Raw genomic sequence first — 27,437 nt, 5'->3', positions numbered from 1 at the left:
ATGCACTTAAGTTTTTTCAAGGTGCATACAAGCACTACTTTCAACGCTTTCAACTACCCGTCAAAACAGCTGATACGACGTCTTGACGTGAAAATTGAAGTGCAAATATTTTCACGCGCTGGCGTGCGCTTATTTACTGAAGAACCGAAGTATACTGAAGGGATATGGTCCAAATTTGAATTAATATTTTTCTTGCAGCTTGTATTATTCGGAAACATGCCTTCTGTACTTTTGGCCGATTCTATTGCCGTCGAGCTTGGTGGTAAGCTTTGGTCCTCGCGCACTGGCCTTAAGCAGAACGCCCGTAGTTGCTGCTACACCGGCATCCGTTTTGCTGCTCATGTAATCACAGCAACTGCATTTGGGAAACAGCATTTGCTTTCCTTTCAGCCAACCAGCCATGGCCAGAAGACGCGAAAGTATTGCAGTCCTTCGAAAGTAAGGTGCCACTTGTCTCAAACATCCATTTCGTTCCCGGCTTCTGTTTGCAAGGTCATGCCTTCTTTCCTCTCCCCGATGTGTCCTTCTATGTATCTGCTCGAAACAAGAATCTCAGGTTCTTCTGCCAGAGAGTGCAAGTTCTCTAGGCGTCCAAACATTCCTCCGAATGGCCGGCCTCGATCACGAAGTGGAGATGCGACCCAACGTCGAGAGCATTTCGCCTTCAGGTAATTAAAGCGACCTAAAGTACGACTACAATGTTCGTGTGCGTGCAGAAACCCATCGTTTGTTCCTTTCTTAGCCTATCGCCACTCCGTTCCACAGCAGAGCACTTCTCTTTTTCTAGGTAACGTGCCAGTATTGAAGTGTGGGCCGTTCGTCATTGCAGAGATGGACCCCATCGTTGCGTTTGTTAATACGAAGGTGAGGAAAGGAGACCCTTATAGGAAGTATTCACTGAAGACGCGCTACCAGACGGCGCGAGCGTCGTCGTGGCAAGCGCGCCATGTCGGCGGTCGTTTCATGCCAGCTCGCGCGGTGTATGAGGTACCCGGCCTGAATTGTTATTGATCCATAAAATGTTTGCACGTGTGCGTCGACGTCCATTTTTTTTCATGGAGCGCATATTGTGCATGAAGTTTGCAGCAGAATTCTTCAGTGCCGTTATACAACCTAGCTGCCTTCCACAACTCGGCAGCAAAACTGGCCAGCTGCACTGCACGCAAGAATGTACATGGCTTGCAGCTTCTAATATCAGTTGATAACTGTCAGCTACTCATGCAAGACTCACCGTGGATAAAACAGCACATGTTTACCTACCCAAATTCCAAAACTGGCGCCGCAGAATCACGTATTTCTAGCGGCTGTAGTCCGCGAGCTGCTGGAGCTTCACAGACGGCGTTTCAGCAAAAAGGCAAAGCGTCATAGCTGCCCTATTTACGCGACAGAATGGTCGAGTAAATATTTTCATGTGCTTGGAACACGAACGGCAGACCTAGCGAGAATGCCTTGCAGTTTTGATTGTAGCAGCATAGCGGTGCTTTGAATGCACAAGACCTGGAATTTAGGTCGGCTCGCAGCAATGTGATGTGCAGCGATTTCGCTAGATTCAGTAGTGACGCGTCACTTTCAGCAGATAGAGATGACAAGCTAAGCTAGCTAAATGAACAGACGTGTAACTACCTTTCCAGAAAATTCACTGCAGCCGTCGGCACCCTCAGCATGGCTCTTGGGCTTGCCCACTTGTGAAGAATTTGCACCCTCTCTAGATTTATATGCTTTAATTCCTTGGCCTGTCAGCACACTTAAGCCATGCACAAAGCGGGCCTCGATATCAGTGAATTCAACGCGCGGTAGCAGTTCTGTATGTAGCACACCACGCCGGCGCCTTTGTATTCCTACGGGTCGATGTTTTCTCAAAGGAACCTTTTCAGCGCGCCCGCTCTTTTCTGTTATGCGCAGTTTACGGAGTATCTCAGTCACATGGTGTTACGGGTCGGACAGAAATTATCTGCGGCGAGACACAAAATACGCTCACATTTCACACATCACCAGCGAGTTAAATGCTGCGACTTGGTGTGGCGGCCGTGCGTGACCACGAACATGGTGAATGCCGTGTCGGCCACTAGCGCCTCTTGCAGGTGACGTCGTGTGAACACCTCTTATATGAAGTGCCGATGCAATATATTGCCCTGATGATTGCATTCATTCTGTATTAAATATAAAAAGCGTGAATGCCACTTATGAATGCTGAAATGACGCTTCTTGTTTTACCAGGGCACTAGCTCTGCTAGAACTGTGCTGTGTGAACACTTGATGGCAGCAATACAAACGGCTACATCGTGACAAGGAAAATTAACTGGCCCAGCCTCTGGCAAAACCTTTAATGTAGAAGCAACAATGTGTGCCAAAGATGAACCTGAATCTGGAAAACGAATTGTAGGATCTTTGTAAAACACATGAAAACATGTATAACAAAGGTATATTGCTTTCAGAGTGGAAGATTGGTGGGCAGAAGCACATAATTGTTTTTTCTGAACCAGATGCTTTGGCCACGTAATGAGCTTTGTGATTCTTGTGTTCTAAAAAACACTAGTTCATTCATATGGTGACTCACAGCCACAATTTCTATTGCACATACATTTGTCAGTGTGGTGACCTGTCAAAATTATTGTTTTTCTTGGAGCAACTACATAGTTGTTCAACTTGTAGATTAGATATTTTAGTAGCTCCATTTCTCTAGCATTCAAACAATGATAAAACCGTTTTGCCTGTGAGCCTGTTTGCAATGTACACTTAAGCATTATGCTAGTTAGCCAACTAGTCCCCAGGATTTTGGTTCCCGACTAATGATGATAAGCAAAAATTCTTCAGGGCGCATGCCTCTATCACCCTTACTAACAGAGTGTTCTTTTTGCTCCATGTATGCCTGGCTGATTCGCTTACTTGTCAGCCTTGCGTTGCACATACTGTTCCTATCTTTGTGCTTGTTTTACTTTCAATTATTCTGTTCAAATACAGGGCACAGTCTACCCCCTAAGCAGTTTCTCCTCCTTCGTAGTGCCTACAAGTGCATCCATTTTGCTCTGTTGGCTGTCTGTCCAGTAAGCATAACAGTACCTGGATGACTTTTATCATTGTTTGCATTCCTCATGTCCTGGCACACATATCTCTTGCACTTCTTTTGGTAGCTTTGCGTTGGGTTATCTGTGAAGCATATTTTGATGGTGGTTCAATGTAATTGAACATCTTCACCATGCAGTCAGAGTTACATTTGAGGTGGTTTTAATGATACTGTTTCCTCGTTATAGTATAAGTGTTTCAACAGTCTTGAAAGCTTCATCCTTTGGCTGACTGAAAATCAATTTGCCTCCAGTCAGGTGTTCTGTTGATAAATTTTGCATGAAGTCTAAATCAGTGTCGTCATCCGGCCTGTGATTCATTGTATTTTATAGCCTCTGTTGTCATGCTGTCTTGTTTCTAAGTTTTTTGTTGTGTCCAGTGGTGTTTGATGAGAAAAAAGCAAATTCGACCAAAATTCGCCTGTCCACATGCTTATGGGCCAGCCTTATGTTAGGTGGGCTTTTGTCGCAGGATGCTGGGATTAGGGAATTGGAAAAATGAGCGGAGAAGTTTATGTATTGTAGGGTGGCTCTGATAGAGACATCATCTGGATTGTCTGTGAAGTTTTTACGCCAGCCTTATGAGAAGCTGTGTATGTAAACTATGTCACTGAATGAAGTGCTTCTTGAAAACTTGTGCATTGCAGACTGACTCGCATGTGGTTAAGGTACAAAGTTTAGTATCTTTTCGTTGCATGTGAAAGTGTGTGCAAAAATATATGTGCATGGTCATCATCATAAGAGTGAATTTGTTGCATTTTTGGTGGCCATGGTTTTGTTTTGAGTGCCTTGTACGTCACTCATGATCAGCAGTGAATGAGAAAGGTTGTCTAGCATGCAACGAGCAGACGTGCTGGTGTCAGTTCCAGTTGATGTCAAAGGCACAGATCTGATTCAACACCAACCCTGTTTCCTGGTTTCAGTTTGATCTGGATTAATTTGTAGACTTTAGGTAGTGTAAATAAGCATTGCAAATTGCATGAAGAGCCTGGGCACTTTTTCTGATGGTGAGGCATGCTCCAAGTGAAGCTTCTCACAGCAGACAATTCTCTGCTGATGACGGGAGATTCATTTTTGTGGTTTGCTTGAAGAGGATTTCTCAGTCAATTTATTTTGGCATAGAGCTAGGACAATACTTTTGCATCTTTGATCACAGCTACCGTGGTGGTGAAGTGGTTATGATGCTGGGCTGCTGACCCAAAAGATTCGGGTTTGATCCTGGTTGCAGCGGTCGCATTTGTTGGGGACGAAATGCTAGAGCTCGTGTACTGTGCATTGTCAATGCATGTTAAGGAACCCCAAGTGATTGAAATTATCCGGTGCTCTCCACTACGGCGTCCTTCATAGCCTTAGTTGTTTTGGGACATTTAACCCATAAAACCGAAAACCAAAGCATCTGTGGTCATAGAGAGACCCAATGAACTGTCTCAAAGACCACTAGAAACCTGGGGATCGATGTTTCTAAAAGTGCTCGTCTTGTGAATTCATTTCATGGGGAAGACTAATGTGTCAAATTGTATCTAAGACACTTCGTGCTTTAAGAAGAACGATGTGCCTTCTGTGCAGCTTTAGTGTGTATTCACTTTTACGCTCGAAGTTACTGTGCTGATGGACTACTACAGTGAAAGTGTTCTATGAGGCCAAATGAAATCTGAAAAGCGCCTATAAACTAAACAATGTCGTATATATGCAGGTAAGGGTCACTCTTTCTTTTTGCAGTTTTGGCAAGTTTCAGCTCTTACCTAAAAGTGGAATTTTACAGTTCAGTTTTTGAGTTGTGGTCTGTGGAATCTACTGGAATCTACTTTGTTGTTCTATACAGTCTGACTCTATACGTGGCACCTACACGAGTGCAGTCTTTACGCGTATGATGTGATGTATTGCCTTTATAATTTGAGCTATAGTACACAACTACTGCGATACATATTTTTGGTTGCAAAGGATTGTCTTGCCGCACGGTAGAAAAATACTGCATATGACTGTTTGCGTTTCAGTTCGACGCAATAGTACATTAAGCGGCACTTGTTATCAGCGCCTCATCCATGGATGTTTGCGGTTGTGTTGTTGTTGCATGGAACTCACTTGTTTTTTCTATACTTATTTTTTGTTATTATTGAAGGGCATACAACTGACCCAGAACCTGACTGTTCAACAAAAGGCAGACATAAGGGCCTACATGTCATTAATCAACACAGTATTGGTCAATGCAGAGGTATGTTTTGTTGAATCTTATGGAAAGTGCAGTTTGTTATGAATGTTCAGCCTCTAGAGTTAGCTGTTTGGAATATAGGACAGGCCTAGCAAAGGGATGTGCAGGAGCAGCAAAATAGAATGAATTACTGCATGTGAGGGAGCGTATGTAGCATGTAGTTGAACAAATTTAGCAGATTGCATTTTTTTCTTATGGTCTTTTACAGTAAGAAACAGCTAGATGGCTAAACATTCCTATGTTCAAATTCACCTACAGGGGCACTGTGACATATTTTTCGCTGCCGACAATTCTAGTTCAAAGGATTCCTCATGCATTCCAGGGATCAGTGTAAAAGAATTATAGAAATTGGTGTATGAAAATAAAAATTATTCAACTTACAAAATTCAAAATATTAAGATAAGATAAAATCACATTTCACTTGGCCTGAGCGAAGGATGCACGCTACCAATCGCAAACGCTCCTTGTATATGCAACGCTAGCTTGCAGGTTATTTTTGCCTGCGAGGGCAGCTCGCAGCCTCATATATTCACAATGTGGTCATTCCACATACACATGCCCCTGACAGGGATGGTATGACTAAAGGATAGGACCACAGCAGTGCTCAGATGCCTGCTTGTAATCCCTTGGGTTTTGTTGTTGAAAAGCTTACCCGTTCCACTCCCATCACCCTACCCCACTCTTAGTCTCCCTCTCTTTTTTTTTTGCCCACAGTCTCCCGTTCTTTTCTGCCCATAGCATCCATTGACCGTTTCTTTATTTCACTGTCTTCGTGGTATCTGCAGCTCATTCTCCTCAGAGAGAGTTTGAAGCGAAAGGGAAAATGTCACCCCTAGTGTTACTCTTCTCAGTTTTCATTAGCTTGTAGTGCTCCTTTTCGGTTTGTTTCATGTGCAATACACTTTCAGTATGCAGACGCATTATTTTTAGATAAATTATTTAAAGTATGAAAAATTAAGTTCAGACTAGTTGCTGACTCAATCTGAAAGGCAGTGCCCAATCTGGTTGCCACCTCATATTCAGTGTCAAAAATCGCTGCTATGTTTCAACACCATTGGCCCGAATCATGTGTTTCCCCAGCTTAATAAAATATCAAATGTTATGGTTTTGGCGATCTTAGAATCCGTTAAGGCATCCCCATGCACCATATTCTGCATAAAATGAATAAACACTATGTGCATGATATGCATTGCAGGCCTCTTTAATGATATAGTGGCATCTTCTTGGGTGAAACTGTTTGGGCATGTTTCATGTGGTAAATGAAAGTGCAGTTTTTTTTTTTTTTTTGAGGTTGCAAACACTTGCCGTGTGGAAATGTTTGCCTGTTTGCTTCAGTTTAAGATTTTTAGAAGCATTGTAGAGATAAGTTTGTACTTACATCGCAGTCCTTCATATTGTCTGAAAAATCACTTCCAGCTTTACATCTGTTGGGCCAATGATGAGACTTATTATGAGGTAAGCCAACCAATTCCTTGAACCTTGCAGGATGCAAGTTTCATGCAATACTGCCTTTCAAATACAAATCTTCTCTATTATGTAAATGTTCATGTCCTTGGTTAGCCCCTTCATTCGTGTTGTACACAAACATACTATATGCAAGTCATTTTGTGTCTGCCGCCGCGGTGGCTGAGTGGTTATGGCGCTCGGCTGCTGACCCAAAAGACGTGGGTTCGATCTCGGCTGCGGGGGTCAAAGAAATTCTAGAGGCCCGTGTACTGTACGATGTCAGTGCACATTAAAGAACCCCAGGTGGTTGAAATTTCCCGAGCCCTTCACTACACGTTCCTCATAGCCTGAGTCGCTTTGGGATGTTAAACCCGATAAACCATGACCATTTTGTGTCTGCTTCAGTTTCTATGGGGATATAATGTACCATGAATGGGCGGAGCGTATGTTTTTAACCTTTTGTGACAAGCAGCATAGAACTACAGTTGAGCCCACTTATAACGGCCGCAGATACTATGAACGCTCACTTATTACGAACATTTGCAGTGCTGCTGTGAAACTGTTGCATTAGGTCAATGGAAATTCGTCTCAGGTACAACAAACAACTCTGGCCGCACAACTTGGTTATAGCGAACGAGGAGGCGTCGTAAACTTGGCCCTAAAGTTGAAAAACTCGCGCTTCCAGCAAACAAGGAGACTAAGGAGCGTCCCTGAGCCCTGCGACACAGACTCAAAAAGAAAATGAAGAGGCGCCAACAAAACTGCACGTAACCACTGGTCAAGCACTCGTCGATCGACTACTAGGTCAGTCATCGCCTACTAGGTCAGCATATACACCAGCTGGCCAAAACATCCCAAGTGGAAGCAGAAGCTACTATGCATGAATGTGTACTTAGTAACGGCAGCGATTTGAGAAGTTTGAATGCGTTGTTGGCCACGCTGTGGTATGCGCCGCTTGCTCAGTCAGCTCCACCTTTTGAGCTGCTACCATGTACGTACGGGCAGCATCAGGTAGCAGACAGTGCGTGCACTGCACTGCTTTCGTCGCTGCTTGGGCCCAGAAATGATAGATGATGCTGTCGAAAACAGACGTGATCAGACAATGCAGATTTCTAGGAACGCATCGTTGATGCATAGGTGACCGTTCGTTGACTTGAATGACTACATTCGTGCGGAGAAAATATCGCTGAGCCGTGCTCTGCCAGAGCCATTGTATGCGAAGCACGAGCACTGCCCGGCAACTAGGAATCATTAATGTGGTTTTGACCAGCCGATTTTTGCAGGTTTTTGGCAGCAAGGGTCTCGGCAAGCAGAACATTACCGGTCTGTAGAGCCTGGAAAGCGCCTCTGTATGTTCTGCTGTCAAGAATTAGGTGCACATAAAGCAGTTTTTACAGAATTAATGCCACCTTTCGAAGACTTAGTTATTTTTGCACTACAAGGGGCATCCACTTACTACAGCATTGGATACAACGAATGCGATCCATGTGACTGTCAGGTTCGTTAAAGTGGGCTTGACTGTATTTCAGTTCTAGGCACGCAAAATAAATGCAGAAAACTGCTTTTAAGATGGATGCTTTCTTATTTCATGAATGCACTGGTGTGGCTTTAGAATGTATCTGTATTCATTCAATTGTTTGATATGCATCAACGTTTTAAAAACACCCTGATATAAACAGAATTGGTTTATGGTTTATGGGGGTTTTAACGTCCCAAAGTGACTTAGGCTATGAGGGACGCCGTAGTGAAGGGATCCGGAAATTTCGACCACCCGGGGTTCTTTTATGTGCACTGACATCGCACAGCACACGGGCGTCTAGAATTTCACCTCCATCGAAATTCAATCGCCGCGGCCGGGATCGAACCCGCGTCTTTCGGGCCGGCAGCCGAGCGCCATAACCACTCAGCCACCGCGGCGGCTATAAACAGAATTGCTAGCATAACGAATTCTTACGAAAATTAGTCAGAAAAAATGCAGTTAACATCCTGGAAAACATTGTAGAGTTATGACATGGATATGTCGGTACCCAACAGATATTTCAGAATTAATCGTCAGGGAGGGATGAGCTTTTTTTATGTGCTGTCTAGGCATATTCCTTGCAAAAATTGGTATTTTGAAAGTTATCCACCAACAGGACTATAATTTGGGACTGAAAGGACTAGGTAACTAGTTGTTCTTTTTGCCACTGGCATTATTGCTTACGACAGGTTGAAGATTATTTTTATCTTTACCTGCCCTAAACTAGAGCAGTGCTGCTGCTCTGAATGTACCAGTTTTATGGGGCAGGTTATCTCTTTAGATAGTGATATTGTGTGCATATTTTTAAGCCAAAGAAAAGAAGTTTGCAGTCTTCTGATGTCTGGGAAGCTGTGCTGGCTACATAAATCTCGGTGTTAATATTTCAAATATTGATTCAGGTGCACTGTCCTGGTCTAGTGCAAAAAGCCTTCCTTGCAACTTCACTCTGTGGCTGTAGTTATTTTTCGCTTCTGGTCCTCTGATCCTTCAATTCTCCCAGTCCTATGTTTCCTTTACTTGAGACAGGTGTCAGAGTATAATGTTGGGTGTATGGGATGAGGTCTACGGAGGTTTGGAAATGTGTTTGTCTGTATCTGCCGCCAAGAGACGGAATCTGCACTCTTCCACATTTTGTGGGGATGTGGGGTCAAACCAAACACTCTACAGATGGAAAACACGTCTTTTGAGCGGTAGGAGGCGCTGCTGACCAGCGATAACCTGGAGGACCAACGGGCCCTCATACAACAGGTTCGCAGGGCAGCTCAAGCCAGTGGAGCCCTGGAATGAGGGCCCCACCCATAAGTGCACCCAACTCCCCTTCAGTTTAATAAAGTTTTTCCTCCTCCTCCTCCTTTACTTACACACACAGGTCACAAAACCCCGGTATGGCTCTGTGTACCCATGGCCTCTCAACCATATTCTGTGCTTCCGAAAAAGACGGCAGATTCTCGCCAAGCTCTCTGTTTCTGAGTGGAGTGAGAAGTCACTAGAAGAGGTAGGCAAGGCATTGTTCACGTGTGTATTTAATTTGTTCTTGGCACATCAATCCATGCTGTGATAAAATTCACAGCAGCAGCACTGTCTTCCTCATCTCAGTAGTGTCATGCTCTGACAGCAAGGATATTTGTGTAAAAATTGTATGTCTGTAACTGCTGGCTATTGATGATTGTTGTTGACAATGTTAGTACTTTTGCTGAACAAAACTTCGTGTTCAGTATTATGTTTGCTATGGCATGCTGTATGAAGGAGATCTTTCTTCCTTGTCATTAATTATTTACTTTTAATATTCTAGGGCTGCTGTGCAGCTTGTGGCAATGTAGCTATTGTATATACTCACATAATGAATTTTTTTTTGCCGAAAATTGTTGCTAAGAGGTGTGCTTAGAGGTGTGCAATTGTGACATGGGGAGTATGTCTCAAGGCTTGTTACTTTCTTGGAGATCGGGGAGCACTTCCAAATGTGCTTCTTAGGTGGCACAGTTTATGCTGCTACAGCTTATCAGAAATAATAGTAACCATGTCTAGTGTTTGTTGCACTAGATAAAGGCAGAAAAACTTAAGCTGCAGCTAATTGTGTTTGACACAGAACACAGTCATGTTATGATAGTGTGTTCTTGTCAGAGCAAGACTTCATAGTGGCACTGGGCAATCTCATGCTTTTCAAACAGGCATGGCAAAAGGTGCAGAAGTGAGAGAGTACTGTTTTCTACAAAGGGAATGCAGTCATCACAGTTAACATTAGATAATGTGGGTTCAAGAAGTGTTTGAATACTATGAATGTCTGTCTCATGACATTTCATGACCTCTATGAGAAGAAAGTGTGTACATGTGCGATTTCGTTAACAAAAAAAAAAAAGTCGGACTGCTCAGTTTAAAGCACAAGTGTAGAATTGGGGAGCAGCTGAAGGTTCATGGTACAGACAAGAGAACCCTGAGGTTGCTGCTTGCAGTTTGTCTGTGAGCAGTGATTGAAGCTTGAGTGGCGCAGTTGTGTCTCCAGAAGGTGGCAAAGGTGGAACTTGAGTAGTGCATTAACCGGAAATTGCTGGTAAAGTCGAAAAATTTCTAAGGAAGCCTGTGAAACCGGTACGGAAAGCTTATTTCAGTGTGCACTGTGATAAGGCAGAGCCATGTGATTGTGAAGAGGCGCATATATATAGTCCGTTGGATGTGAAGAAGCTGAAGGTGACAAAAAACTGGGTTGGCTTACTGTGGCAAGCCTATGGCTGTGGCTTTGCTCTGGCAAAGGAAGAAATGCGGCAAAAATAATTACATTTAAAGCGGATGACCGCACGTGCCCTAACAACTATCGTCCCATTTCCCTCACTAGTATACCGTCTAAACTACTTGAGCACATTATTTTTTCCAATCTTATGACCCACCTAGAATCAATGAACTTTTTCTATCCGAATCAACACGGCTTCCGGAAGCAGCTGTCATGTGAGACCCAGCTCGCCGAATTCACCCACGACATTCTACAATACTTAGATAACCTTGTCCAGATCGACGCTATCTTTCTCGACTTTTCAAAAGCATTTGATCGTGTTTCCCATAATCTTCTTCTTTTTAAGTTGTCATCGCTCGGCATTCCACAAACTTTGCTCTCCTGGCTAGAGCAGTTCCTTAAAGGATGTAAGCAGTTCACCTGTGTTAATAACTGTCGCTCAGCTTTTTCCGACGTAACATCCGGCGTACCTCAAGGTGCAGGCTTATCACCTCTTTTGTTCCTCATCTACATCAATGACCTACCGATCAACATAAAATCAACGCTACGTTTATTCGCAGATGACTGCGTAATTTACAGCCCCATCCACGGCGCTAGCGCCATTGCCGCTCTTCAACAGGATCTAACCACTATCTCAGCGTGGTGTGACAAATGGCACGTGCCTCTTAATCTAAATAAATGCCAATCCATATCATTCTCCCGCAAAAACACAGTTATTGATAGCACTTACAACATAAAATCGGTCGCCGTCACGAGAACATCATCTTATAAATACCTAGGAGTACACATAACATCATCGCTGTCATGGACAACACACATTCAGACCATCTGTTCCAAAGCATCACGCACACTTGGTTTTCTCCGGCGCAATCTAAAATCTGCATCACCTGAAGTAAAAAAGTTGGCATACATAACATTCGTACGTCCTAAATTGGAGTACGCGTCATCTGTCTGGCATCCATCACAATCGTATCTCATCTCAGACCTTGAAGCCATTCAAAATCGCGCCGCCCGTTTTATTACATCGCAGTACTCAAGAAATACCAGCGTAACATTACTAAAACGATCCCTCGGCCTTCAAACACTAGCAACTCGCCGTGTTATTTCCCGTCTATGCCTCTTTCACTCTTTCTTTTATCGCTCACCAAGACATTTGTTGCTGCAGCCACCCCCACGTACGTCATCCCGCCTAAACCACAGTAACCCAATCGCACGCATTAAAACCCGCACCTCCGCAATGAGCAGTTCATTTTTTCCCGACGCCATAGTGCTCTGGAATGGCCTTCCCGACAACGTAATAACATGCTCCGATCGCCGCCTTTTCCGCGAGAAACTGGCTAATCACTTCTCATAAACATATTCATACTGCGACACCGAAGTGCGAACTGTTTTCTTGCTTTTAGTTTGTATATTATTGTACACTTTTTTGGTACCCCGTGTATTTTTCCCCCTTTCTTTCTTTTGTGTTCTCTGCTACTACCCTCCAACCTGTATGTACGCCCCCCCTTATGTAATGCCTTCGGGCCTTTAAGGGACAAATAAATAAATGAAAAGTGACTAGGAGGCTGGGCATTGAAATGATAGCAGACATAGCTGACATTGAAAACAAGCACGACTGCTTGGATATTCATGCACTTTGTGCAGGCGTAGCACTTAAAGGCTGCACCCAGTAACACAGAGACTTTTGGGAGCGTATCTGTAGTGAGAGATTTTCTATTATGATTAAACAGAACAAAAGAATCACTGTGAATGAAAATGGCATGTGCACGGGAGAATTGAAAGTGAAGACTGTGCCTTTCTTTTAAAATGCTGGTTCAGTGGGCCCTACTGGGTGGGGCACTGATACCGAAGCGTTACGACTGGCTTCTGGCCGCACTGAAAGAAAACACATGAAAAATAAACTGCGTGAAGGAAGGCCGTTCAATACAATGCTTTTTAAATGTAGTGAAAACTCTCGAGGGTCCTTTGGATTGCAAGGAGGCTGTATCAGTCCATTCTGAAGGGAATCAGCCCTGACTGTTCATTAGGATGTGAAATCCTGACTACAGGGCACCAATACTTTAACTGCATGATTATGCCGGATTCATTAGACAAGGCCCTGACTGTGTCGCTGAAGCAACCAACATGAGCTTGAACAAGCCTCAAGTGACAGCCTTTAGTCCATGAGGTCGCAAATATTCAGACATGTCCGTGCGACTTAATGAGAGCAATAAAAGAACAGGCTGTATTTGTTTTCATGCAGTGAGCAGTTGGCCCATTTTTTGTGTAAAAGGTCACCAAGGCTTGCTTGGCTCTGAAAAAAAAAAAAGTGTCCTTGCAAAGACAAACTCCCTTTTAGTGTGCTAGCACTTATAGTGGCCATTCTGTGCATTTAACCATAGACCCCAGGATGACACCATGCACCTTGCTCCACAAAAGCACAAATAGCAAGAGCATGCAGCAGCTGCGCTGATCAAAGCTATTATGAGAGAGTATAATTGTAGGGTCGTTTTTCTGACAGCTCCACTGACACTCAGGGAGCACTGTGGAAGGAATTGAAAAATTGGTTTTAGGAGAGGAAATGGTGCAGTAACTGTCACATTTTTCTGTGGACACCTCGACTATGCCCTGAGGGAAGGGATAAAGGAGGGATTGAAATAAGGGGGAGAGAGAAAGAGGTGCTGTTATGGTGGGCTCCTGAATAATTTCCACCACCTTAGGATTTTTAATGTACACTAGTACCTTTCGCGTTTCACCTCCATCGGAATGTGGTCACTGAGGCTGGGCTTAAACCTGGGTAGTGTGCTGTGTGATGCCAGTGCACGTTAAAGTTCCTCAGATGGTCGAAATGATTCCGGAGCCCCCTGCAATGGCACCTCGATCTCTTCTTTCACACCCTTCTTTTACTCCCCCTTTTACTCCCTCCTTTCAGTGTGGAAGATCGAAGAACAGCTACAGTTGCCAAATTTAAGGCAAAGAAGAAAATGGCACATAGGCTTGTGGTGTATAAGTCTTGGCCATAATGGCGTGTTGTGTCTGCCAGACATTTATTCTAACTTGAGACCGTGCACTGTATGTCTAATATGCGTTGTGATCATCTAATCCACCTTTGTTCGTGGTAAGCAAGCGTCATGAGTGAGCTCCGCATAGCCTGAAAAACAATCCAAGTGTTAGATAACACGGGTTCAGAAGTTTATTTCTGAATGCAAAGGTCATGGGTTTGATCCAGGCACGGCAGCCATAGCTCACTGGATGTGAAATACAAAACTGCCTGGGTGCTGTGCAGTGACAGCGCATGTTAAAGAACCCCAGATGGTTTAAAGTAATCCAGAGCACTCCACCATGATTTTTCTTATTGCCCATGTGTGGCTTTGGGCTGTTAAACCCCCCATTTCCATTTTATTTGTCAATGAAAACTGTCACAGTAAAAGCTCGTTAATTCGAATTCCATGGGGATGCCAATGCATTTCGAATTCACCGAAGTTTGAAGTAATGAAATTGAACAGAATATGTGGTACACTGCAATCTGGAAGCAGTAAGGTAGTGAGATTACCTTATTCTATTGTTATAAAATATTCAGTGATCACCTTTTGCTTTTTTTTCCCCGGAATGGAACGGCCACCACCTTATTTCTGTTCGGCCATATTTATTAGAGGACTTGCCGATGCAACAGTTGGCGGAGTAATGGCATCAGTGCCCGGCTGAGGCAACGGTCCCGAGCATTCTGCCCTGCGCAAGCCCACTGCTTCATCTTCCTTGCGCGAGCTTAGGCAGGGGCGCTACAGCCTGAGCTCGGAAGGACTCTTCCTCGCCTTCAAAACTGAAGAGGCGGGCAGCGTTCAGCGCATCCCAACTTAAGCAACGGAGGGCCACACCCTAGTCACGAAGTGCGTGCGACCGCCTGTGAACATGGTCGCAAGGCTGGAATATGGAATATAGGCTGGAATAAGGCTGGAGCGTGTGACCGGCCCAAGACTGCGAAGACGGCCAAAGCTTCACTTCGTTTCGCGCACATTGCAGTTCTGTGCATGACCGCGTGATTTCGGATTTGGAGTGCCAGTGCGGCTGGAGTCGCTGTAACATGCATGATTTTCTCTGTCTCACCAGTGGTTGCGTCATCCATCGCTCAACAACTAAGCTACTGCAGCCTTCGAGATAGATGAAACAAAGTACAGGTGGCACAGATCTTGGAGGAGTTTCTTATTCGGAGTGCCAAGGGCCCTGCGAGGCACCTGATTTTCTGTGCCTCACCGCTGGTCGTGTCATCCATCGTGCAACAACAACAGCTAACTCAGCAAGCTACTGAAGTCCTCAAGATCAGCGTAGCAGTTTACAAGCAACAGCTAGCTACAAATCTCTGAGTTCACGCATAGGTGTCCGTCACCATGCTGGCGCTAATGCTGAGAGAGAGCCCCCACATACCCATTTATCCAGCCTTGCACCAATTTTACACTCTCCACATATGCCCCCAAAAAAGTGGTGCAGCCTCATTGGAGTGTTGCTGCATGCCCAGGCCACCCTGGATGCAGCGGCTCTTAGTTGTAATTATCGGTGGCACAGCCCATTCACATTCGAATTAACGGGCTATATTTTAACATAGACTCCAAAGGTGCCTGGATGGACCAAGTCGTGCGGTTTGAATTATCCAGAAATTCAAATTAATGAGGTTTGAATTAACGAGATTTTATTGTACTGACATCTTCGGAAGAATATTTCTTGCCTTACGGCACTTGTTCAGGCATTTTTCAGTCATACTGTCAGCAGCATATTTGGCTCTCTTTGTTCCATTTGTGCAGGTATTTGAAGAAGTCCAGTCCTGCTGTGCAGCTCTGTCTGAGCGTCTCGGGCAAAACAATTATTTCTTCGGCGACAAGTGAGTGACTTGCATAAAAAGGGTGTGTTTGGATGTAGTCTTTGAGGATTATTTTTTTTGCTAACCTACTTTAAATGCTTTGAGGGCCAATTTTGTAAGGGGTGTTGTCACATAATCTTAAAGGGACACTGGAGACTAATTGAAGTTGACCTGTGTCAGTGGATTATGACGTTCTGTCAACCAAGGCTGCTTTCAGTTAATGCAGAGCTTATGTCGGCAAGGAAAGGCCAAAAGAAATGCAGGTATTGTTGCACTGGCCGTTTTCACAAGCAAACTACAAGCAAACTGTTATGACATCTAGACAGCTTATTTATGCGAATTTCTGAAACTAGACCACACTGCCATCCGCTTCAAAATGGTGGTCATGGAGTCCTTTTCGTTACTGATGTCATAAGTTTCTGCCAAAAGGGGGAAAGAAAAATGTTTCTTCTTGGAATCCAGTTTTCTCGGCAGTAAATCAAACAAACATCAACATAGCCACAAAGAGTCAATTTTTAAGCAAAAATTGATGCACCACGGGAAAAACAGAAACATGCTGTGGTGACGCAGTGCAAAATTGATTGTGCTAAGTGAGGTGCAGGTTTACCAGTAATAAAACAAAATTTGTTGTGAAGAACTTAAAGAAGGTAATAACAACAAAAAAAGTCTTCAACATTTGCTTATGCTGCTTGGGAGAAAAAAAAAATCTTCCATGACTATCTGACACTGCTTTGTGTGCCTTTAGAAGACAGTGCAGAATGGGACGCACGAGTGGTTAGACGAATAAATTTTGTACATATTTAGAGCAGAATAAGAAAGCAAAATAGTTTCCACATCTGCATGGAGTGCACTGTTATGAAAGATTTCTTTTGCTGTTTCAGTGATAGAAAAGAATGTATGCATATCATTGAGTAAGGTTAAGAGGTTTACTGATTCAGTTCAGTTTGCACTTCATTGTCACCTTTTGTGCACAACAGATTGGTCATATTATGCTGATCATGCTGTGCCTGTTGGCTGGACTGGCTGGCAGCAAAAACAACAGATTGGTCATATTATGCTGATCATGTTGTGCCTGTTGGCTGGACTGGCTGGCAGCAAAATGTTGATAATCTATCAGCTTGAAACCAAGGGTAACATTATTAACATTACACCAAGGGTAACATTACTCAACAAGGCAAAAGCAGGCTGTTTGATGCTTCATAGAGGAGATATCGCGCTTAACTGATACAGAGAACAGGTTGAGTATTTTCTCTATCGGTTAAGTACGATATCTCCACTATGCAGTGATCGGAATGCTGCGCCAATTGCACCAGTCTGCGCCATTTCGATAAAGCTGCTACATGCTGCTCCAAACAGGGGCTTTCTTGTGAAACTGCGCCAAAGCTGCGCCAAAACGAGCCGTCGCCAACGTTAGGTACTACCCTGCGCGGAAACTATGCTCGCGACTGTTGTCCGCCATTGAAGGCTGAGAGAGTAGCCGGTAAAATCCAGTACGATCCAGTTCTCAGTCTTCGTCTCTAATGGGAGAGCATGGAGGAAGGTGGGAGAGTGACTGAGCGAGGGTGTCACTGGTGTAGCCGATGAACGCTTCTCGCTTTCCACCGCGTCCGAGCGGTTCCGGCGGGTTTGTGCAGTGTGGCCAGTTGTGTGGCCTTGGCTTGTAGTGCTGTGGTACGCGCTCTTGCACGCTTTGGCCGCTCGGTCGCCTCGACGGCGTGGTTTCAGCGGAGTCGTGGCGGTGTCACGATGGCACTCTCGAAACTGAAAGGTAAGCTTTTTCTCTTTCCTTGTGCCTTTCAGTTTATTCAAATGAATTTCTCTGCACATTGCGCGGAGTCAATGTGTCGGGGTCCAAATTTAGAAACTGAACGTGACTTAACAGTCACAAATTGAGTGAATGGCAACGGCTGCTCGTCGCAGTACTGACGATTACGTAGTTTGAGCCCGCAGGAGTGTGTGCTGCTGATTCCCGGTTTGATCACTGTTTATGAAAGAGGGCGCGTAGTTTTGTGTGTTCGTCTTAAGCTAGTATAACTGATTACTTCGAAAGCCCTGCAGCATGTGGCGTGCAGGGCAGCCATGTAATGTCGCTCACTAATTTCATATTGCCATGCGCAGTTCTGAGAACGCCAGGGTTGAAATAAAACTGCAGTGACGTCTGGGCTGCCCATGACAACAGGCTTGCGGCACGAAATGGATAACTCGCAGGCAATCGGGCCATTTATGCATGCCTTATTCACTCGACATGCGAGGTCGCTTGGTAGTTTCGGATTGTCTGGCTATGGAGCCTACGGAATGCGTTTTCCTGACATCACTTGGGCGGTAGGAAGATATGTTCTCAAAGCAGTGCCTTTGCAGCACGAGTGTTTCATGGATATGAACAGTGAACTCATGCTAAGTAGTTTAATGTAGCGGCTTCTGAAATAAGTATATATACCGCGTGCGCATGACGCCGTAATTTTTCCCTTTTTTATAAGTTCCGAAATTGTTTGCAAATACAGTTAAATGCCGTTATAAGTGGCACGGCAGCAACATGTCCTGATACAGCAATCGGGAGGCGGACATTTCTCACTAAATTGGTTGGCGCTGTCATTCCCAACAAATGGACCCCTTGCGTAGCAGACATAGGGTGTAGAAGGCATTCGTAATAAAAGACACGTTACATTTGCATTTTGACCAAATTTATCGCTGATAATAGACAGTTTAACTTAATATGTTGGCATTCTTCCCTACACCGCAGATGCGGCACCGTCGCTCGCACCTCGCTCACGCATCCATGTTAGAGGTAGACCGACGTCAACACTGGCGTGGTATTTGTTACTATTACAACTTATACACAGCGGGTCGGCTAGCTGTAAAACAGCAACGAGGGGCTCCTTAAACGTGAGTGCTTTGTAAAGGGCTTGCAACCTACAGGCGGGGGTGCAGGCGCTACTGCCTACGAGAATGGCGGAAACGCGCAACAGACGTGTACTCGTGCCCGTGTCGTCGCTCCCGTAATCAAGAAACTTTCGAGTCGAAACTCAAAGAAAGGGCCACGGAATGCGGCATTTTGTGGCCCGCTAGCTATACGATGAAACAACAAGCAAGCCTCTTCTAGCACGCCCGCGACGTTCGTACGATTTTGGCGCTGCGTTAACGGCCATCACATGTCACCTCTGTTCCTGTTCTCGAAGCTTGGCAGGCTTAGTGAATTGACGGCGGAAGCTTTCAGAAACACGGAAGGGAAACAAGGAGGTTGTTTTTTAGGGCGACAATTAACGGGCGGGTAGGGGATACGCGGGAGAAAGCCTCCGCCCTTCCACGGCGGCCGAGGCCTGATTAGCGCGATCGCGCGCTCAAAGCTGGTGCGCTCTTTGTCGGTGATGTTTAGTGAGCTGGTTTGTCGCAAAGTGGTACTGCTTTTATTATAATTACGCGTTCAGTTTGTGTAATGGACCTTGCTCTGCCAAACATCTAGACAGAAGCCTTCAGTATTTAGAATTTGCAATTTTTACGCTGCAAATTTTGGCACTTTGCTTATTCTGGAACTCCATTTATCTCAATATGTTCTTTTGTTTTTACGTGTTCAAGTTGAAGTTTAGCCATACTTTTCTTCAGCAAAGTAGTGCAAGAAAGAGTGCCAGTATGTGCAGCTTAGGTGCATAGAAAGCCCTGAACTGTGCTAAGCAACATAGCAGATGAAAGTTACTTTTGCAGCTATTAAATTTGTGCAACAAGCTATAATCTCCTTGTTAAACTCATAATTACTGGATAACATAAAATGAAGGACAGATCAGCAATTGATGTAAACATGAAACCTGGCATATCTGGGACGTCTGCTCTTTAATATGTGTCGGTTATAATTTTTAATATTCGATTCTGTATCGACGAACGTGTTCTTATAACCTGTACTGCCACTTGTGGACGAAGCGAAGAATTGTTATAACATGACTATTGCGGGAAAAGAACCATTGTGTTTCCTGGGCCTTTATTTTCTTTAGAATATGTTTAAGCTCTCTAGAATAATTATTCTCTAATTTACAGGATCATATTGCTTGTCTAACAGCTTTCTGTTTCATCAAACTAACATTATTATTTGTCGTTTGCAGGACGCAACAGCAAGTTTAACACTGACCTATTGAAAGATGTCGACGGCAACGAGGATTGCTTCGAGGTGTGGTGCAGACCAGGAAAAAGGGATGAAAATGATTACTGCATTATTTGTAACCAGACAATCAACTGCTCACAGCATGGTGTCACAGCAGTGAAACGGCATTCACAGAGTAAAAAGCACTTGGAGCTGACCAGTAAGCTTCGGGACCCCGATGGGAGGCTGAAGAGGCCAGCTGCTGTTCAAGCAGCGTTGGATTTTTCATCAGCGACAGGCATGGTGACCCATGCAGACCGTGTCACAGCCAGCGAAGCACTTTTTGTTTTGGCACTGACGATAAAAAGTCTCCCGTACTCATGGGCTGATACGGCTACACCCCTTCATCGCTTGATGTTTCCCGACTCGAAGGTGGCTAAAGATTTCTCCTGTAGCAGGAAAAAAGTGTCTTACGTTGTGTCAGATGGGCTTGGGCCTTATTTCAAGGGACTTGTGCATGATGAACTGAATCGTCCTGGTGTGTTTTACAGTATCAGTGTAGATGAAACACCATTGCCAGAACAGCGATGCCAGCAGTTCGATGTCCTGGTGCACTACTTTTCTGATGCTGAAAAAGCAGTAGTGGTTGAGCACCTGCAATCGTTTCGTTTGGGGAGGGCAATGGCTAATATCCTTTTGAAATGTGTAAATGAAGCCACTCAAAATATTCCTCGAGCAGGGTTTTTTTCATTTTTCAGCGATGGTCCAAACCTAATCAAGTGTTTAAAGAAGAAATTGATCCAGGAAAATGGCCCCTTGATGGAAATTGGAGAGTGCTTGTTGCACAAGGTGCACAACGCTTTTTCATGTGCTCTTTATTCATTTGGTAGCGAAGTTGAAACTGTTGTCAGTGATGTGTATTACTTTTTCAAGACATCTTCGGTGCAAACTGCCCAGCTCAAAGAAAAGCAAGCGGTTCTTGGATTGCCTGAAACTGTGTTTTTGCGTCATGTCGACTGTCGCTGGTTGTCTATTGTACCAGCCGTGGAAAGACTAGTCGAGCAGTTTTCTGCCCTGAAGAGCATCCTAGATGCCCAGACACCAGTGCGTGCTGCAGGTAGTGTGAGGGCGAGACTAAACAGAAACCTGAATGACAAAACTTTGTATGCAAAGGCGCTGTTTGTGAAGAATGCAGGTTACCTAGTTGTGGGATTTCTGACGCTGTTTCAGAAGAGTGAACCTTTGTTGCATGTTCTTTATGATGAAATGGTGGTGATGTTGAAGAAGATTTTGGGCAGATTTCTGAGGCCTCAGGTGTTCATGTTGAAACAAGGACATGAGCTTGCTTCCATTGATGTCGAAAGTTCGCAGAATTGGAAGGAAAGCATAGTAGTTGGTGCAGATACTGAGGAAGCTATGAATTCTTGCTCTGCTTCAGAGAAAGCTGAATTTAGACTAGGAGCAAGGTCGTTTTACATAGCATGCTCAAAGTACCTTCTGACAAGGCTCCCTCTTCAGAATTTGACACTTCAGTATCTCAGGTGCTTGCAACCAAACACCCACTCCCAGGAGTCTTCAGCAGAATCGTTCAGATATCTTGCAAAATGTGCACCTCAAGTGATACAACCTAGCCAAGTTTCATCTCTCTTTGATGAGGTGACACTCTTAAGCTCTGAAGTGCTGAATGTAGGTCCTGATGTGCCACTTGACAAATACTGGCATAATATATTTATCATCAAGAGTGCTCAAGGTGAGAGAAAATATCCGCTTTTGACTAAGCTTGTCAAGGCACTTCTTTCGCTCCCGCATGGGAATGCTGACATTGAGCGAGGCTTCGGCCAGAATAGAAGAGTTTTGAATGATAGGTCGAACCTTTCTCTGGCAAGCGTGAATGGTATTCGCCACATAATGTCATTTGCCAAAAGGTAGAACAGTGACCCATGCCAGCTTTCATTTGGTCCAGACGTCATTAGGGCCGTTAGAGGCGCATCAAAACGGTATGCAGATCGCATTGCCTGTGAGCAAGAGCTATCGAAAAGGCTACGTGCAGATGTGGATCCAGTGCTAACAACTGCCAGCTTGTCTAAAGCACAAGCAAAACAGAAGGTGGATGAAGCACAGCGCATGTTCAGAAATGCTGAATTGTTGATTCAGCGGGGCATGAAGCTGAAGAACTTCAGTGACATTGCGAGTGGCCAGGCAATATTGAGCCAAGCTAGAGAACAAATGAGTGATAGTGTCTGTCATCTCGCTGCCTTTAGTAAGGGCCCAGAGAAAGGAACATAGGGCTGTCCAATTTGAAATCAGTATTTGTAAAGCACATGCCTGATTCCCTGTCATTTCCCTTGATTCTTGTGTGAAGGGTTGTCATACATGCTTACTGCAAGCCACATGGTCAGTTCCTTTTTTTTTTCAAATGCAGTTTTAGTTTAGTGGCTGCTTTTGTTTACACTTATCATTTATTATTTTAATATTTTGAGTGCTTCGGTCTCAGTTTGTGTTGCTGGGGAAGTCATATATTTATTTGTCTTCTGGTAAAATTACCATGCTAATGATAACCAGTGGTAGTCAGTATACACTTTGTGTGTTTCTGTATTGTATTGCATTTATTTATGCTCTGCAGATCAGCGGGTATAGATTTTTTGGTATGATCTTTTATTATGTTATCTAGTTTACCTGAAATCTGCTGCACAATGTTTTGTAATAGTTGTTTTGCTGGCAAGCGGTTTTATTTTCAAGGTGAATTTTTATTTGAGCTGGTTAGCTTTTGTTTATTATGTGTTGCATTTGTGCTGTTTCTGTTGCAGATGGCAGAGCAGTTTTAACAGTTGTGCTGCTAAAGCCATGTTTTGCTATTCAGTAGTTCCTTTTCTGGGTTCTTTTACTCATGTAGTATGTCATGGGGGAGTCGCTGCAATATTCCTGATACCACGAAAAATCATACCTGTTTTCTCGAAGTGTAATGGGAACTTAGTCATATTCAAATAATTTTGATCTGCTGTTCTGTGGTTAGGTGAATTGTTATTTGTGATATTTACAAGAGATGTTGTTACAAATAAAAAGCTATAAATTTGTCTTCTGAGCTTTTTTTTTTTGAGATGCCGTCTCTTGCTACAAAATGGGCGATGCTTGCTACAAAACGAAAATTTTCCTGCTACAAGGCCTGCTACAAAATGTTCTTGGCCATTCCCATCACTGCACTATGTAACATTACTCAGCTGCTTAGAATAAGCAGATCAGCAATAAATCTTATTAGTTTTTTGCTAACTAAATTCTAGTAATGGGTGCGCGTAAATGAGTGTAATGTTGACTGAAATGGTGGCTTTTTGTGAATTTGCATCAGTTTTAAGGCAGCTTCAGCATGTCTGTGCACGATGCACACTGGCAAGGTGAACTCAGCACTGAGCCTATCTCAATTATTGAAGCTTATCTCATCTATGGTAAAGCTGCTGGTTCCCAAGTCATATCTGTTACTACTGCTTTATATACCTCATCCAGATAATTCCTAACAGTTTCATTACCTAGCTAGCATGACCAATATTGTTTATTTGTATTGGCTCATCCACAGCAGTGGCATGCATTGCATTAATGTACAACTTTTGTAAAATGTTTGTAGCCAAGGGGATTTGCTTCTAAGCCATGTAGTGGGGCCCTTGTAGTATTCGTTGAAGTTCTAACCTCCAGAGGGTGCAGGACCAAAAATCTTATTGCCTTCAGTAGATTTTGACCACAGTGGATGCATTATAAGCCACATAGTGTGGCTCAGAAGCAAACCCTCTGGGTTGCGAACTTTTGACCAAGGGGGTTCTGGTCATTTATACACCTTGAAAGGGTCGAAGTCAGTATGAAAAAATGCGTGCCAGTTTCTTCACCTAGGAGCATGGCTCACTATAGGTTAATATGGTTCCTCTTATAGATGCTGTGCAGTTGTTGCTGTGCTCTCATTTATATTTGTAAGGACCCAGTTGCTCTTTTGCTGAAGTGTTGTCTTGTGGGTTTCCATGGTTTCCTCGTCAATCACCTTGCAACCACAAACATCTAGACCATTTTAGTGCGAAAGCACTACTACAGCCGTACCAACCCTGAGCAAGAATCTTGTCTTGTCCTATATGCCTTGTCTTGGTCGCGAGAGATTGCTCGGGAAGGGCAACATGGGTCGCACAACCCCTACCGATGGCTGGGATAAAAAGAGCCACCTGCCAGTGCAGTGGCGCATTCATTGCTTAACCGCTGCGCCACTGCGCTTGTAGTGGTACGAGGACTCACCGCGATCTATGAATGTTAAGTAGGGAATGACCAATTCTGCATATATGGGCATTAACCCATTAAAGCTACTACGTCATACGCTTAAGGCAGAGCTTAAATGCCTCCTCCAATTGAAGAATGAATATGTGCTTGAACACATGAAAACGGTCATACCCATGAGGAGCAACATAAGCAAAGGTCTAGTCATGTTAGGGGACTTTAATAAGGATACAAGGAAGCATGCACACTTTCTGCAACACGAGTGAATCGTTTAATTTTAATTTGATCAATCCGCATGCAGAGCCTATGATCCGGTCTGGCACACGGTTAGATTTGGTGTTTGCAGATAACTGTGTCGTGCACACATATGCCATGGCGAATTACTAGACTGACCACAAGACTGTTTTCATCACCTTGAACGTGCCTGAAAGTGATTAAACAATGATTGACCGATATCATGTCTGCCTGATTAATGCTAAACACAACATAACCACTAGTTAAACAATGTGCAAAACCAGTGCTTTCGCACGTTGTAATCGGTATAACCAAGGTAAACCTGGCTAATTTTTGAACCAGGACTTAATTCTGGTAATATTTGTGTTATTTCTCCAATGAGTCATTGAAGTTAAAGGCAAATTTATTACTTTGCAGTTTTGTGCTAGGTAGCATTGAATACTTGCACAACCCTGCTAAGGTAATTTGAATGCATTTTAAATCTGTCTTGCGCAGGCCAACTGAACTGGATGCTCTGACTTTTGGCCACCTCTACTGCCTGATGACTATTGACCTTTTGGATGGCCGGCTGGGTCAGATTGTCAGTGGGTTTAGCAACCTCGTCGACTTTTGTCATCGAGTCGAATCTCAATACTTTGCAGATTCGTAGCATGCATTTTGATATAGGTTGCATCCTGTGATTGTGTAGAGAATGTGGCCAGTGTTTTAATCAAGGTCATTAAAATATTGCTAAGAGCATTGTCAGGCTGCTGTGCCTGTTTTACTATTATATTGTGTTCTTCCTGAGGAAAGTGCAGTGTATTGCTGTCACGTTACACCTACACTTGTAATGCACTGTGGGCCTTCCTGCCTTTCCTTTCATAAGTTCCCTCTTCAGAAAAGTCAGTCAGTGGGGTGGAAATGTCAGATAAACAGAAATGCATATGCAGCTTCAACATTTTCTGCCATGGTTTTCATATTGTTTCGAAAATTAAGACTACATCAAAGTGGGTGGGAAAGAGGAGGACCAACAGGAGAGAGGAAAGGCAAGATGATTAAACATGCCTAATGTCCAGTTGGCTACGGATCCTCAGCCATACAGGGGAGGGGGATAGAGAGAGTGAAGTAAGAGCGAAAATTGCAATGGGGAGTAGCACAAGTTCAGAACAAATGTTTTAGCAGCCAGGATTAAAGTGATCAGCAGCCCGCTATAGCATGTCATGAGATTGTTGTCAAGATGAAAAGACTGTCCTTCATATTGAAGGAGTAGAGCACTGTAATACTAAAGATATGAGGATTTACAATTTTATTAATAATAATAATAATATATATATATTTTATTCACTTCCATTCACAAGTACATGCTCCAGCCCGCGTAAGCGTTATCGCTTGTGTGCGTGGCTGGGCAGCCGGGGTGTGAAGTACATGATTCAGTGAAATAAAAATAGAAACACAAAAATAGAGCTCGAACAAGACATAGACTCACAAATTGCTTCCGCGATGCAATAAAATAGAAACACAAAAAACACACAAAAGAGCTCGAACCAGACAGACACAGAAATTGCAAGGCGAACACATGTACAAGAAACGTGGAGTGCAAGAAAGCATTCCACAATTATCACTTTCATGCATGAAATGACAACGCTGAGAACATGGAAAAAAATAGATCAAAAATTTGTCACTCAATATTACTATTCAACCACGACTGAAGAAACTTGTTAACTTGTTTTAATTCATTAATGCTCGGGGCGGTTTGTATCTTATTAAAGTAATAAGGAACATAATGACTGCGGGTTTTTTTCCATAATTAGTGTAAATCCGTGGTATGACGTATTTTTCCGACTGACGGAGAGGCCGTACTTTGATGTTGTCGATTTTAAAGACGCTGTGGAAGAAATTTTTTTGCAATATGTCAAAAATAAATTGCTTGTGTACAGGTAGCATCTCAAAATGTTCCATACTAGCTATAACTGCTTTATCATGACATCTAGTTCCGTAGGCGAGATTAGATGCAATTCTGTACAGTATGCGGCTTAGTATGTTTAGTTTATATAATGATGCGGTTCCGTAAATTGTTATTCCATATTGCAATATGGATCCTCCTAACCCTTTATAGACAATTTTTCGAACCGACACATCGCAAATAGATCGTAGGGCATACATATAAACACACACCAGACGCAAACGTTTGGCTAGCTCTTGAATATGAAAATTCCATGCCAGAGTTTCATCAAATGTCATGCCAAGATACTTGAAGCTCGATTTAAGTTCCAAAGGTGGGCATGAACAGTATGAACAATTCTTATCATGAAGATATATATTAGAGCATATTTTAAGTTGTTTGTATGGACTATGAAAACAAAGAAGGCAGGTTTTTGAGATATTAATATAAATCTGATTAGCGTTGAACCATTCTATCAAAAAATGAACATCCCATTGCATCCTGCTGCATGCTTCTTCATAAGTTTCACTTGGTATCACCAGAGCAGCGTCATCTGCATATAAAAAAATCAGAGAGCTTAAAGGAAGATAGGTCACGTCATTGACGTAAATATTGAATAATAAGGGTCCTAAAACTGAGCCCTGAGGAACACCAGTAGAAACGCGTAACATTGTACGATATGATTCGCTTGTTCGAACGCATTGTTCTCAATCAGTAAAATAGCTCTTGAAAAACGACATATAAGGACCTCTGAAACCAAAATTATCGAGTTTGGCTAATAGTAAATTATGGTTAATAGTATCAAATGCTTTTTGCAAATCAATAAAAAGTGTAAGGACAATGTTATTTTTATCTATTTCTTTACAGATTAAATTATGAAAATCTTCTAGTAGGCTTATGGTACTTTTACCTTTGCGGAAACCATACTGGGCGGGATTTAGTAGATGGTACTTATCACAAAAGGACATCATGCAGGCGTGTACAATTTTCTCCATGATACAAGCGATGGCGGACAAGATCGCAATTGGCCTGTAATTATTAAAACCTCTTTTAGAGCCTTTTTTGTGCAAAGGTCTTATTAAACTTATTTTCATATGCCTATGAATGTGTCCGGTTGTGAAAGTTTCATTGATAATATAAAGTAATATGGTTTTAAGTCTGTCAAAATGCACTATG

General features: G+C 43.4%; 1 protein-coding gene across 3 annotated transcripts; it reads left to right on the top strand.

Annotated features, from left to right (window-relative positions):
• The first annotated feature begins 68 nt into the window (after nt 1-68).
• On the top strand, nt 69-25,109 carry LOC144094095 (metaxin-2-like). 3 transcript variants are annotated; one of them, XM_077627993.1, is made up of 9 exons: nt 70-262; nt 391-438; nt 549-668; nt 788-864; nt 5,182-5,274; nt 6,688-6,726; nt 9,606-9,731; nt 15,737-15,813; nt 24,836-25,109. In XM_077627993.1, the coding sequence occupies exons 1-9, from the start codon at nt 217-219 to the stop codon at nt 24,987-24,989; spliced, it is 780 nt and encodes a 259-aa protein (XP_077484119.1). In that variant the 5' UTR covers nt 70-216; the 3' UTR covers nt 24,990-25,109. The 3 variants fall into 3 exon arrangements, with proteins under 3 accessions (XP_077484120.1, XP_077484121.1, XP_077484119.1); XM_077627994.1 differs by lacking the exon at nt 9,606-9,731 and having other exon boundaries at nt 69-262; XM_077627995.1 differs by lacking the exons at nt 5,182-5,274; nt 6,688-6,726 and having other exon boundaries at nt 69-262.
• The last annotated feature ends 2,328 nt before the right edge of the window (nt 25,110-27,437 follow it).

Source organism: Amblyomma americanum, chromosome 6 (assembly GCF_052857255.1).
Source record: "Amblyomma americanum isolate KBUSLIRL-KWMA chromosome 6, ASM5285725v1, whole genome shotgun sequence".
Lineage (NCBI taxonomy): Eukaryota > Metazoa > Arthropoda > Arachnida > Ixodida > Ixodidae > Amblyomma > Amblyomma americanum.
Note: the sequence above shows the minus strand (reverse complement) of the source record. Positions and strands in the feature narration are given on the sequence as shown.